Here is a 13,627-nt window from a genome sequence, read left to right on the forward strand (position 1 = left end):
GCAGGCTCTTGGGGAAAGACAGGCCAGGAAGACAAGGAGAGGGCATGCCCTTTATGTGAGAGAACAGCTGGAGAGCATGGAGCTCTGCCTGCGGATGGATGAGAAGCCGACAGAGAGCTTATAGGTTAGGATTAAAGACAGCACAGGCAAGGTCCCAAGAAAAGCCAAGAAGCTTGACTTCAGAGTTGTTGTAATTCTTTGTATTATAACCTCACTAGAGTATCACAGCATTTGATTTCAGGAAATTTTAAAATGGAAAAAAAGATGGAGTATCAGGGCTTTTGCTTTTTTTTTTTTTAATGAAGCAACAATCCTCCTCTGAGAAAATACACAAATCTTCAGCATACAGTAATGTTTCAGACAGAAAAAAACCCACTTCTTCCTTGGTTTGCTTTAGAATCTTTTATTTTTGTAACCATCAGCTCTGAAGTATAAAGCTGTCAATGGATATAGTGATCTATTAGACGTTTCCCAAGGTTTATGATAGCAGTTTTTCCAATCATTTCCCAGAACAGCATTTATCTTTTCATCTACATACTTTTCAGCATTTTCAATAACAGAGTTAATTTCTGAATATTTTTCTGTCTTCACATTTGTTTATCAATAACAAACCTCTCATACAGTCACTTCCTTATTTATTTCAACTCTGGAGACACAGATTTTCACAAAGCATTATTTCATTGTGCCTGGAAAAGAATATTCCTTTATATTATTTCTTTGCATTATTCTACTGAACACATTCTTTATACTCATGATTGAGACGACCAAGGCTTTCAAATAGGTCTTCTTCTCACAACACTTTTAAAGCAATAAAGTATTTTTACATAAAAGAATCCTAAAGCTTGACTTAAATCTGCTTCCCCAGACTGATATGTAGAGGGAATACTAGTGGGACCCTAGCATGATCTTTCTCTTAAGTAAATTTTGGTAAGGACTAAGCACTTTTTAAATTAAAGCATATAATTTTAAAACCTTGATACTCTTACAGTGATATATCAAGCCAATGTAACTATGTATATTTAGGTAATTGATTCACAATACTGAAGAATATGTTACACAGTTTACAGTGAATTCTTGAGAAAAAATTATTGCTCCCTGCTTTTGGAGGCAACCCTCTAATTCCTCCATTTCTTCTATTAAGCATTTCCTCATAGTTTGTTCAATTTCCCAAGTCTTCATCAATGAATAGGAAAGATCGCTTGTAGAACTTGCTTTACAATGGATTATTCTGTATTACCCATTTAACTGATTTTGGGACCTTCCTGACCCAAGTTACCTGCTTAAACTCAGTATTTCATGTAACACTATGCACATGTAAATACCATAGGTGATTATGAAAATTACTTCCTCATGATAGGTCTTATTGATCCCAAGAAAACCGCCAATGACATGACCTTTACCCAGCGACACAACTTTTGAAGCATTGTTTCCCATTCTGAGCCTGGGTTCACTTCCCTTAGAACAGAATAGATTAGATTTCAGTTGGAAGAGACCTACAACGATCATCTAGTCCAACTGCCTGACCACTTCAGGGCTGACCAAAAGTTAAAGCATGTTATTAAGGGCATTGTCCAAATGCCTCTCAAACACTGACAGGCTTGGGGCATTGACCACCTCTCTAGGAAGCCTGTTCCAGTCTTTGACCACCCTCTCAGTAAAGAAATGCTTCCTAATGTCCAGTCTGAACCCCCCGGCACAGCTTGGAACCATTCCCATGCATTCTGTCACTGGATCCCAGGGAGAAGAGATCAGCACCTCCCTCTCCACTTCCCTCCTCAGGAAGCTGTAGAGAGCAATGAGGTCACCGCTCAGCCTCCTCTCCTCCAAACTAGACAAACCCAAAAAGTCCTCAGCTGCTCCTCACGGGACATGCCTTCCAGCCTTTCCACCGGCTGTGTTCCCCTCCTCCAGACACATTCAAGGACCTGCACATCCTTCTTAAATGGTGGGACACAGAACTGCACACAACACTCAAGGTGAGGCCTCATCAACACTAAATACAGCGGGACAATCCCCTCCTTTGACTGGCTGGCTATGCCATGTTTGATGCCCCCCAGGATGGGGGTTGCCCTTTTGGCTGCCAGGGCACACTGCTGGCTGATAGTGAGCTGCTGTTGACCTGCACCCCCAGATCCCTTTCTGTAGGGCTGCTCTCCAGCCACTCCTCTCCCCATTTATATTGTGCCCCAAAGTCAGGAGACTTTAAAAATAATTTATACTGATCTACAAAGTATTTTTTATGCAAACTGCTGCAACTAAACTAGGATGGCTTTGACTATTTGTTCTGTCTCAGGAAGCAAACTCAGAAATCTATTGAGTGAACAGTCTTACCATCACCCTTCAAATAAAGAGATGCAAATACAGTGCTCTTAGTTAACATGGGTTTCACAAGATCAAAATTACAAAGATAGACAGAAGACAGGATCTTGGCTTTTAATCTCTAAGGCCTTATTTTCCTTTTACGTCTTGCCAGAGGTTTACATGAATGTGTTTCTCCAAGAAATAAAATCGTCCACACTCTCCTCCATTCAACCTACTTCTGAGAAGAGGGTAAGAAGTTTTCCCCAAACCTTATTAAACAAATTAATGACTGAAAATAACAACTAGTTTTGTATATATATTTGTATATACTTACAGATTTCAAATTTACAGAATACCAGATCTAAAGTTCTGAGTTAAGAATTAGTTCAATAAAGTTCTCTGCTTAATGTTAAGATAAACAAATAACATAGTATAAAACTAGCAAAAATTAAAGTGCAATCTTTTGAACTGCTGTCAGATTTTTGAGCTAGTAAGCACCACTACTAAATTCTCTCAAACCTATGAGCGCTGGTCTATGAGGATTGAGGAGAGCACATCCTGGGGCTGCATGTCCATGTTAAGTGAAAACAATATGCCCAAGCTGGTCCCACACTCCACAAGAAGTCACCAAGATCTCTGGGCTCCTGAGGGTTTCCTGCTCTATAAGCTTTATTTTACACACAGGAAACAACCCTAGCCCTTGCAAGCACGGGTAGTGTCTATGAGTTGAAACACTTACAACAGGGTATTCATTTGAAATCCATCCAGCCTGCTGATGACAGTAAGACAGACTAGTTCAGCCAGTGTTATGTGTTTTGTCTTAACAATATGAGAGTTTCAGTCAAAAATAAACTCAAAAAATACCCTACTAGGAGTTTCCCTGATCTCAGCAACAACTAAAGGCAACACATGCCACCAGGAAATGTAGTAGTATAATCACAATTTTACTGGCATCTCAGCATGAATGCACCAGCCACCTAATAAAAGTATTTTCTGGCCACTCAGCTATTACAAAGAATAGTAGGACAATAATTTGATTTAATGAAAACTTTTTTAACAGCTTCATTATTTATCATAGATGTAGCTTATGCTGTCATGCAACTTCAGTACGTATCACAGAAGTCACATCAATTCTGAAGCATTAAACCACAGGAGTTGCAGGGATCAGAAAACATTCTTCCAGCAGATGCAATGTTGTATAATGTGCTAGGTGTACTGTTAATATCTCTAGTCTCCTCTAAATCACAACATTGTCAGAGAACACAAGTCAACCTAGGGAAGTCTGGCACAGTATTTTTTTATGCTGCTGCAGCTGCATAAAATGAAATTAGGAAATTAAATACTTAGAATCAATATATTTTTCCTTTACTTCAGATCCATTCTGTCACATAAGAATGTTGCAACATAGTAATTAACTGGTAAGAAGAACAATAAACACCTGTAATGGCTGTATTTACATGAAAACTGTATATTTTGCTAAAGATTATATTGTATTAAAATCCAGTATGAACCTCCCAAAGCTATACTGGCTCCATTCCACCTTGCAATATTAACTGATATAAGAGCAACTATTTCACATTTAAACATCTAACACCAAAATCAGCTACAAAAATAGATGCTAAATTGTTAAGAATTCATGCTTTTCTTTTTTTTTTTTTTAATGTAAGGAAAAGAGCAAATTATTCTTTATGATTTCATGTACTCATCATTTCCTTATTTTTCTTTTATATCGCAGTACATAGTGTTTGGTCAAAAAAAATCATGGATGAAAACATTAGAAACCCCCAGACACACTCTGAACTACATTTAAAGATGCACAATTCTGCAGAAACAAAAGTAATTGTGGAAACAGCAAACTTAAGTGGAAGCAAAGGTTTCCATTTTGTATTCTTTACCCATTATTTAAGAAACTTTTTAGAAGGTTTGTGACTTCTTCTTTAGCCAAACAATGTCCTTATCATTTGGCATAAATTTTATTTTGATGTGTTTTCCTGCAGCAGCAACATCAACATGCCACACTATTTCCCTTGTTACTCAGCATCACGGACATCAGCACAGCATTGTAGGCTCAGAGTTGTACACAATCTATTAGTGTTATTTTGGACCACTGTTGTAAGTTTACACCATTTTTTCTCAATATCACACATCCTAAAGATTTCAGAGGGTTGTCCATTTCATTATGGAAAAACAATTGAGTAAGTTCTTATCTCATATTCTTCTCCAATGACTCCAGCATGCCCTATGACCCCAACATTCCCTAATGCCGCAATTCTGCAAAGGAACATGCTGTGCATTCCCAGTACACACTTTTTTCTTTTTTTTTAAACAAAGCTTTCCAATCCAGAAGAGACTAACGGAATCAATCTGTCCGTTGTCCCAGTTGCTTAAGTATGCCACATTAGAGAAGCACTGAACCTGCTGGCTTTATCCCCTCTCAGCTTGCTTTCCCTCACCATACATTAAACAAACATAAGAATTAAGGACTGAAAAAAAAGCAAAAAACTATCAACCAACTAAGTAACACCAATTAAAGTGCCTGACACCTGAGGTCTCCATGCCTAAGAACAACCAACCAGGCTGCATTTGTGATTCCCATGGTAATCATCAGTCCAGAAATGAGCAGCAATGCATGACTAAATTGGGTAAGGGCTAGAATAAACAAGACAAACCAATCAATTCTGATTGAAACAGCACGCAGACACTGGTGGCCACAACAGAGCAGTGCAACCCAGCCTAACGACCAAGTGGCAGCCAAGGCTCAGTGGTGCACCCTCTGCAACACAACTGTGCCACTACTTCCCTGATGCCCAAGCAGAAGCAGTGCTAGCAGAAGGTTCCCCAGAACAGCTCCTGAGCCAGCATCTCAGTCATTTTCATCATTCTCCAGGTCTGGAGAGCACAAAGCCTTCCATAATGAAGCTCCTGCATCCTTCAGAAAGCAGTGCCCTTTTCCTATGAAACTATCCAAAAATTCCTACCAGCTGCCTTCCCATTGCACTAACACAAACAAAACCTGTAACTAACCAGTGTCGTTATTCAGTGCTTAACCCTTATTGTTATTACTCTTCCCACAGGTCCTCTCAGTGTTTTCATCCAAAAGTGAAAACAGCTGCAACCTTGCATTACAGCATCCAACATGTTGATTCAAAGTGACTGTCATGTTAGCTGGCGGAAAGTATGACACATCATCATGTGCAAGCCCAGGGGCAAAGACAAAGTAGTATGTCCTAAGGAATAGCTGTCCTCTACAACTCTAGAAAGGCAGGGCCAGGCACTGTGACAGAGACTTGGTTTGCCAGAGGAACAGAATCTGTTGAGAACAGCATTTTACAGAAATGGACCTGGACTGGTTCTTTTAACACATTTCTTGCAAGACCTGGTGCCCAAAGATTTTCATTTTTTTATTTAACAAAATATTCTTCAGCTTATTTCCAACACTTGGTTATGCCCTCTCACTGTTCTGGTAGGCACTGTTCCTTCATTTTCAGTAATTCTTGAAATCTGAAAAACTGAACCAGTTTGTGTATTAACAAGAATTGTATTTCCTAATAGCATACAGTTTGAATAAGCACTAGTTACTGAGCTAACACCTTGAATAATGAAGCATTACGATTGACTTCCCTAATCTGTTCACTTCACAAACCAGTTTGACAACTTGAGGTCTCAGAAACCCTGTGAAAAAAACATGGATTAATAAAATACAAACAGCTCGGGTGACCTGCAGTTGACATACAAATATTAGTAAACAAGAACACAGCCCGGGGAGCAACACGGAAGAAGCGATCCTGCAATTTTGGGGAGAAAAACCTGCAACATTCTTGTGGATGTCCGTGTTTGTTAAAACAGATTTACACTAAGATGTTAGGGAAAGTGAAATTAAGTATGAATTGTAATGAGACAAATGCTAAATGGAAGCCTGAAAGAGAAGTCAAGGAAATACACACAGGAGAAATAAGTGTCTTAAAAACAGTTTTTGTGTGCTGTCTATATAAAGAAATATTAACTCAGTTAATCAGAACCACATCAAAACATCACAGCTGAAGACAGTCAAAACACTCTTTGATTTCCATGGGAAAGTTTGGTGCTTCAGGAACAGAGAATGATCAGAGCTGTAACAGGAAGATGGGATAAAAGAACATACTAAGATCACAGCACCCTATTACATTTTCCATATTATATACTGTACATTCCCATGGTAAGTAGTTACGTGGGGATAAACCAAGCAACCAAATTAAAGTTATATGTAGAAAACAGCTAGGGAACGGGAAGAAATTAACAACTGAGTATGTATTTATATTTTCAAGTGATACGGACATCCATAAAAGGAAAAAAAAAAAGCTGAAGCTAAACAGTGCTAAGTATAACATCTTTTATTCCATGCTGTTTTATCATTATATTCACATGTCAGCTACCACTCCACGTTTTAGACAAATTTGGAAAGAAAAAATCTTTCTCTCGGCACTGATAGCTACTATATTGCTCTTTGAATTATAGTACCACCAGAACCAAGGAAAATAACTCTTATTTTAGGCAGTCATACAAAAACCTAAAGATGGATCTTGGAATCGTATTTATATACTGTCATCCAATTAAATTTCTCTAAAGAAAGAAACAAATCTTAGAAATGCACCTAAGAACAATTATTAATATTTCAATACACCATAGAACAAAGGCTCTCCTTTACATAATCATTAGCATAATTCAACAGGAATCACACATCATTCACCAAAAATCTTTAAAACATCTCGGTGTGCAAATGAATTCTTTTCCTCTTCTGCTTAAGGTTGACAAAGGTCAGGTCCCCTAAACTAACTGATGCTGATGTCACTGCAGCAACCATAATAGGTCACAGGATGCAAGTACGCTGAATCTACAATGGAGATGAGACACCATTGCAACCCACTTACCACTATTACCAGTTCATTTGAGCAATTTTACATTTCAAACACATCCACTGAAGGAATAATTGAAACACTTAAAATGATTACAATTTATATTAAAAGAAGGGATAACCTTTATTTTATTTTTAAAAAGAGTATCACCAAGTACACATGATGACAATTATCCTGTCTTAATTAAGATACTAAATGAACTTTTATATTGTAATTGAGTTGCCCAAATAAAAACATTACCCTGTTTCACTGTAAGAGTTTTAGTAGATTTGAAAAAGGCACTAGTAAAATAGATGAAATTAACACAAGTCAGTCATACCTTTAGCCACAGCTTCTTTATACTTTTCTTTGGCAGAATTTACTTCTTTTATTAGTTGTCTATAGCTAGATTTTAGTTTCTCTAGTTCTGTCTTTGTGACCTTTAAGAAAACAGAAATATAAAGAGTATTAAAAATACTTATCCTCAACATATTACAAAACCTCATAGCATGAGTGAAAGAGAATTAACAGGATTTATTTTCCAAAATAAGGATGTTACCACTTTCCATTGGCTTGAGATAATCTGAATAGGATATTACATGGTGTAATAAAATCAAAATCAATAAATGCACGGAATGAAATAAGAGGCCTGAAACAGAGATCCCCATCAACATCAGTGTAATGAAAAATGTGCTTAGGCAATCCAGCTTATCATAAACACAGTTCCATTTCAATGACAAGGGGAAAAAAGCACCAAAAGGATGCTTAATAAATCATACTAGATGATAAAGTTCTATGGATAGAAAGGAATTCCTTTAGCATCTAAAGGAAAAAAGAAAGATAGAAGAATTTTTAGATATTACAGTTCATACAAACAGGTAAGAAACAGCAACTGTGCATGAGCCAATCTATATAAGACATAAATCCTTATTAGGAAAAGGAAACAAACAAACAAAAATCAAACTACAGTGCAACACAGCACTCAGGCATCTTTTTGCAGTGGAAGCAGCTCCACTGAACATGACACCTTTGGTCAAAAAATGAAAATAAAGTTGTCTCTTCTATCACCAACTTTCATTCACCGCGCAACAAAATTAGTGCACTGTTCAGAAATAATCACAATCGTGAACTTGCAAACAAAAGCTAATAACAAACTAGTCACTACAATACCAAAAAGGTGGCATATATAGTAGAGAAAAGTCAAACCTCTGACAAGAAGAAAAATACACTCATGATGGGAAATCATGGAAGAGGAACCTAGTTTAATGCAAGTGCTCCTCTCACTGAATGTGCAGAAAAGGAAGTCCATTCTACAGAAACTTGTTCCTTTTGCAGCTGGCATGAAGACTGAGTTCACCTTTTTTTCATGAGGCAAGGCCCAGATACCACTACTTTCACCATCAAGAACAACATCTGGAAATTTAATGGAATTCCTCAAACAGCCAACAAGGCTATTTCTGGGCCAACTGTGCAAAGATTCAATTTAACAGCAGGAACTTTTCTCCACATGAATCCCATATTCTCATCTCATATTTTTACACACTGTAAATTATACTCATAACTGTTGTTCTTATAGACTAACAGAGGTGATACAGGAAAAAGTAACTTTCCGACAAACTTGTATTATAAAGACACCATGAGAAATGTAGAAAAAGATGAAATTAGGAAGTATTGAACACAATTAAGACATAAATAACAAGAAACTGCTTCTCTTACAGAAAACTGGAAAATAAAAGGTAGGTCACTAGTATTAAGAAACTTTTGTAATAATTGCAAAATATATTTTAATGATTCTTAGACCGTGTTCTTTCAACAGACCAAAACAAAACCAAGAGCACCTCTGACCCCAAATAACACTTAAGAAACTAAGATGGTAAAGGATTATCTTAAACCCAGTTCTTATATCAAAAAGTCTTGCCCATCTAACTAGCATAGTACTCTACTTTTTTTCTTCAAATTTCATGAAGAAAGAAAAAATATCCAATATCTTAATGGAAACTGGAATAAATCTGTAAGATATGAGTTCTACTACATTTGTGTAAAAGGCATGGTATTTCACTGTCTTTAAGAACTTTATCAAAAAGATTCCTCATCAGAGGTGTCTAGAATAAAAAAGAATGAGACATATGCATTTCACCTAAAGGAAAACACTTCTTTTTTTCCCCAGCATATCCTAAAGATATGAACTGCACACTGATGTTCACATGGTTTGGATAATGTCCTGGAAAATAATAAGTATTTTGCTTCTGTGTGTAACAAAAGCAGAAATAATACCACAGAACATGAGAAGTATTTTGAATTTCTGGGAACCATTCTATAAGTGCTCCAGTGACACAAAACCTTTGAACAAACAATGTCAGCTAACAATGAAAGAACATATCATATCTAAGCAGAATGCTATTCAAATGCTTCTTAGGAAAATCAGGAAGGGAAAAACAAAAAACAAAACAATGCAAGCTTATTCATCAGGACGCAAAACATTTACACGGCCATGCACTCCATAATTAATTAAAATCAATATGTTTTGTAATTAATCATCTGGGCAGTGCTCAATATGCACTGTATGTTTTTGGAAAAGCCTTATTTTAAAAGACACTTTTTAATAGAGATTTTATTAGAGTTAACTTATTAACAGAAAAAAAACACGTTTTGCACAGTCTCTTTTAAAAGTATACCTGAACTTCCAACCGTCTTGTTCCATCTAGCCTTTCTTTCTTACATTTCTCTTTCCATTTCTCCAATTCTGTATGTATTTAATCTCTATTATTTCGAACATATGCTAACAGTTTTTCCTCTTCTTCCATCCTGATTATTTTCAAATGCACCAATCCATAAGTGTTCGTGAATGATCTGATAAAATTTCCAAGCCAAATGATAAGACATCCTACTGATCATGCATCAAAAAGGATGTACTCCCCATAGTCAAAGCCTGGGGAAGACACCAAGATCCTAGCATATTATGAAAGCAGTCCTGTTATAGTCAACATATTTAACTTAATACATGTTTAGTACTAGTTTAAAGTTCTTCTTATAACCAGCCCAAGAATCTTTTATTCATCAGTCCATGACATTTGTACCATACTACTCAGCTGTTACATTTTAATTACACTACTCCAAATCGCCAATTCTCTGCTGGAAGAAAGAAGAAACAGCGCTTTTCCTTCTCTCAGCAGACCTTTCAGACTATCAATCTGACTTCTGACATTTGCAGTTAAACTTCCCCCAGAGCATCTGAATGAAACTGTGATTTCTGTCAGCTTTACTGACTAGATACAGTGCTTTCAACATAAGCAGGACAACTGACATGTAATAGAAAAGGCCCTGAAGAGTTCCATCTTGAGCCTTAATGTTTGGTTTACACTTGATTTATATTTTAGAATACAGACTAGAATCTTGTCCCCACTTAAAACAGTCTGGACTGTCAAAAGCATCATTAACAAAAGCCTTCAGTGCGCTGGTCCCAGAGATGTCTAAAGTGGAATGAGAACAGGAACAGGGATGGAACAGAAAAGTGTCACACAGAAACATCATCTACTGGAACAAGAGCATTTCCAGTGCTATCTGTCCATAGAAATTCATATAGAAGAAAGTTTTCCACCTCTGCCTTGTCAGCTAGCAGGGGAGAGAAAATGTGGAGGAAATAATTGAAATTTAAACTAGGCTTTCTACATATCACAAATCACTACTTTTACCACAAATTACTACTTTTAGAGGAACCAAGAAAATCCACTCTCAATATATTACGTTTTAAACATACAAAACTATAATAAATTTATAAAGCACAGTTGAATAAAATACCTTGTACATCTCTGCTTCAATTTGTTGATGAACACCTACGTAACTCTTCTTAACTTGCTGCTTATCTTTGATCATCATTGTAAGCCTATGCAAAGGCCCAGAATTAAGATCCTCTGCATGTGTCTTCATTATTTTGCTCAGCTGTTCTGTTTGCTGCACCACAAGCAACCAAGACTATAAAAAAGTTAGAACAGAAAAGCACTTACTTATTCTGGGCTACAAACAACCAAACAATGAACATGAACTGTGGGAAAAGATGTATTACTGTTTAAAACAATTCAGAAAAAATAGCATTTTAAACTTACCCAAATGCACTTGAGACCTTCTAAAATAAAGTTCTTCCTGCTACAGCAAAAGCATGCCTCAAACTTACTCATAAAATTATAAAAAAGCACCAGAGACAAAAATACAACATTGCATGGACACCATTCAGCACTGTCCTAGTACTTCTAAACACTGATGAAAGCTTTACAGCCTTTTTTTGGAATACATCCCCCACACCCCTTTGTTCTCCTGTTTCCCAGCCACAGTTACTCAGTTCAAGCTGACTTCTCTGCCCTTGTCTAAATACCTCACAGTAATATGCATTTGAGTGGTTACTGCTTTAGAAGATACCATTTGTCAGCTGCTTCATATAACTGACAGCATCAGTCAGGCCACCCATATTAAAGCATAAGGTGCTAACAGGTTAAGAGACACAAGCAGTTACTTGTCTGTCATAGTAACCTAACATCTTTCTGTACTGTCACAACATCCTTGGCCATTCTGTTAGTATTCAGGAAAGTTTAATGTGCTGCATGTGGCAGAGAATTTCGATTAAGACCTGTAAGGTGAACAGAGAGACTTCAATGCACCACATGTACAAAACACAAAATTAAAGTTCAGTTCAAATAAAAGCATTTGTTACCCTAAAGACCCCTGTCACACTTTGCTGATGGAAACAGTATTAGATGCCTTAGAGATAACTACCCAATACTGAAGGGTACGCTGTATCTAAAATTTCAGAATGGCTAAATGCCATACAATTACTGGGTTTTTAAGGCAGTTGGTATGCTAGTTTTACTAGCATTTATCTTACTTTTACTAAAGACAGAAATCCACCTTTGATGATCAAAATTTAGAAAATTAATTTGCTTGGTAGCTTTGCAGTTTAATTACATGTCATATGTAAACATATGTACATAATATTTCCATCTCTACATGACAATGCTCCAATGCAAACTGGATTCTAGAGAAAGAAACAAACGACAGTTAACTCCTGTATGTATTAAACCATCTTCAACCTTTCCTTTAGATCATAAACATCCCACAGACTGGCACAGAGCTATCTCAGACTGCTTAAAGTGTGGTGCTGTAAAAGGCCATGGCCTAAAGCTTTTCGGCTACAGCTGAAAACCGTTTTGCCTCTCCATTACAGAACAGTTTCCAAATGACATCAGAAACCATATTGCAAAACTGCATAGGATAAAAACATCATTAAACATCTGTCTGAGAGAAGTGGGTCATACGGTTATTCAAGAGTTCATAAGAGTGCTCTCAGAGGTGAAAATGTAGTCAGAGTTCACTATTTTCTTTAAGGCTGATTTATTACTGATAAGACAAGTACTGTTTCGATCAACCCTGAAAATCACAGCAAAAGCATTTTTCAACAGGACTAGTACTCTAAAGAAATACTTAGCTTACAATTCAGCAAATGAACCTAGGTAAGTCAGAAACATAGCAAAAACTTCCCTTACCATTTAAAAAAAAAAATCATTTGCACATTTTCCTGTTCTTTACATCCCTCTAGGAAGAGAACATACAGTGAACGCATCGGTTAAACCAGATTTCTGTGTTTTATATGATTATGTTTTATTATTTTAAAATAGGAAAAGCTAAAGTGAAAAGTTATACTTGAGGAAAGGTTTGAAAAAATGAGATTTACATGGGACAGAAAAGCAGCTGGGTAGGGATAGCAGAAAAGGCAAAGCATTTCCTTTCACAGAAAATAACCACAATCCATCAAAAGCAATAACATATAATATTGTTTGGTTTAACAGTATTTTTCAGACATATACGCGCACAAAAGAGCTGTTGGAAAGCACTTAAAAATACTGCTTTTCTAGCATTAGTGGTTGCTGCTGTTATGCCTTCCATTAAGTTTGCTGCCTCTGCATGAAAAAAACATGGGAAAGATTTTCCCTAACACCATTTCTCTCAAAGTGCTCACTCTTGCTATACACTTAAAAAAGTAATAAAAATTAAAAAAAATTAGACAGCTTGACATTTGGCTTTGATGCCACGTAATACCAAAAATTTAATATACAGGTATTTTAAATCTTAGGAGATCTAAGATACTAGATTTATGTCCCATAATATGTGGGTCATACTTTGATTCTGCAAAATGTCAGGAAGAGAGAAAAAGTATCATGACATAGTAAAGTAAATTAGAATGAGGTGTGTAAAGTCATCAATATTCACACATTTTAACTGCCAAAACCAACAAAACAATGTGTCACTACACAACTTTAAAATCCAACGTAACAGTGAAATTTCAAGGTAAGCCGATACAAAAGATCTGTCAGTAGCATATGAACATTTTTGCTGTTACATAAAGAAGTGGAGATCACGGTTGGGCTTGAAAGAAAAATGGCACCTCCTTAAGAGAAAAAAAAAAA

General features: G+C 36.5%; 1 protein-coding gene across 4 annotated transcripts in view; it reads right to left on the reverse strand.

The window, feature by feature from the left end:
- Nucleotides 1–13,627, reverse strand: part of FER (FER tyrosine kinase) — a 174,366-nt gene that overhangs the window by 139,758 nt on the left and 20,981 nt on the right. For all 4 annotated transcript variants that reach the window (XR_012832932.1, XM_075739369.1, XM_075739370.1 and 1 more), the window contains 2 exons: nt 10,971–11,144; nt 7,513–7,612 (listed from right to left, as the gene is read on the reverse strand). Coding sequence is in view for 3 of the 4 variants with exons in the window: in XM_075739369.1 (XP_075595484.1) it covers nt 7,513–7,612; nt 10,971–11,144 (274 nt within the window). In the remaining variant the exon portion in view is untranslated. The remainder of the gene's footprint in view (nt 1–7,512; nt 7,613–10,970; nt 11,145–13,627) is intronic.

Source organism: Balearica regulorum, chromosome Z (genome assembly GCF_011004875.1).
Source record: "Balearica regulorum gibbericeps isolate bBalReg1 chromosome Z, bBalReg1.pri, whole genome shotgun sequence".
NCBI classification, from domain to species: domain Eukaryota; kingdom Metazoa; phylum Chordata; class Aves; order Gruiformes; family Gruidae; genus Balearica; species Balearica regulorum.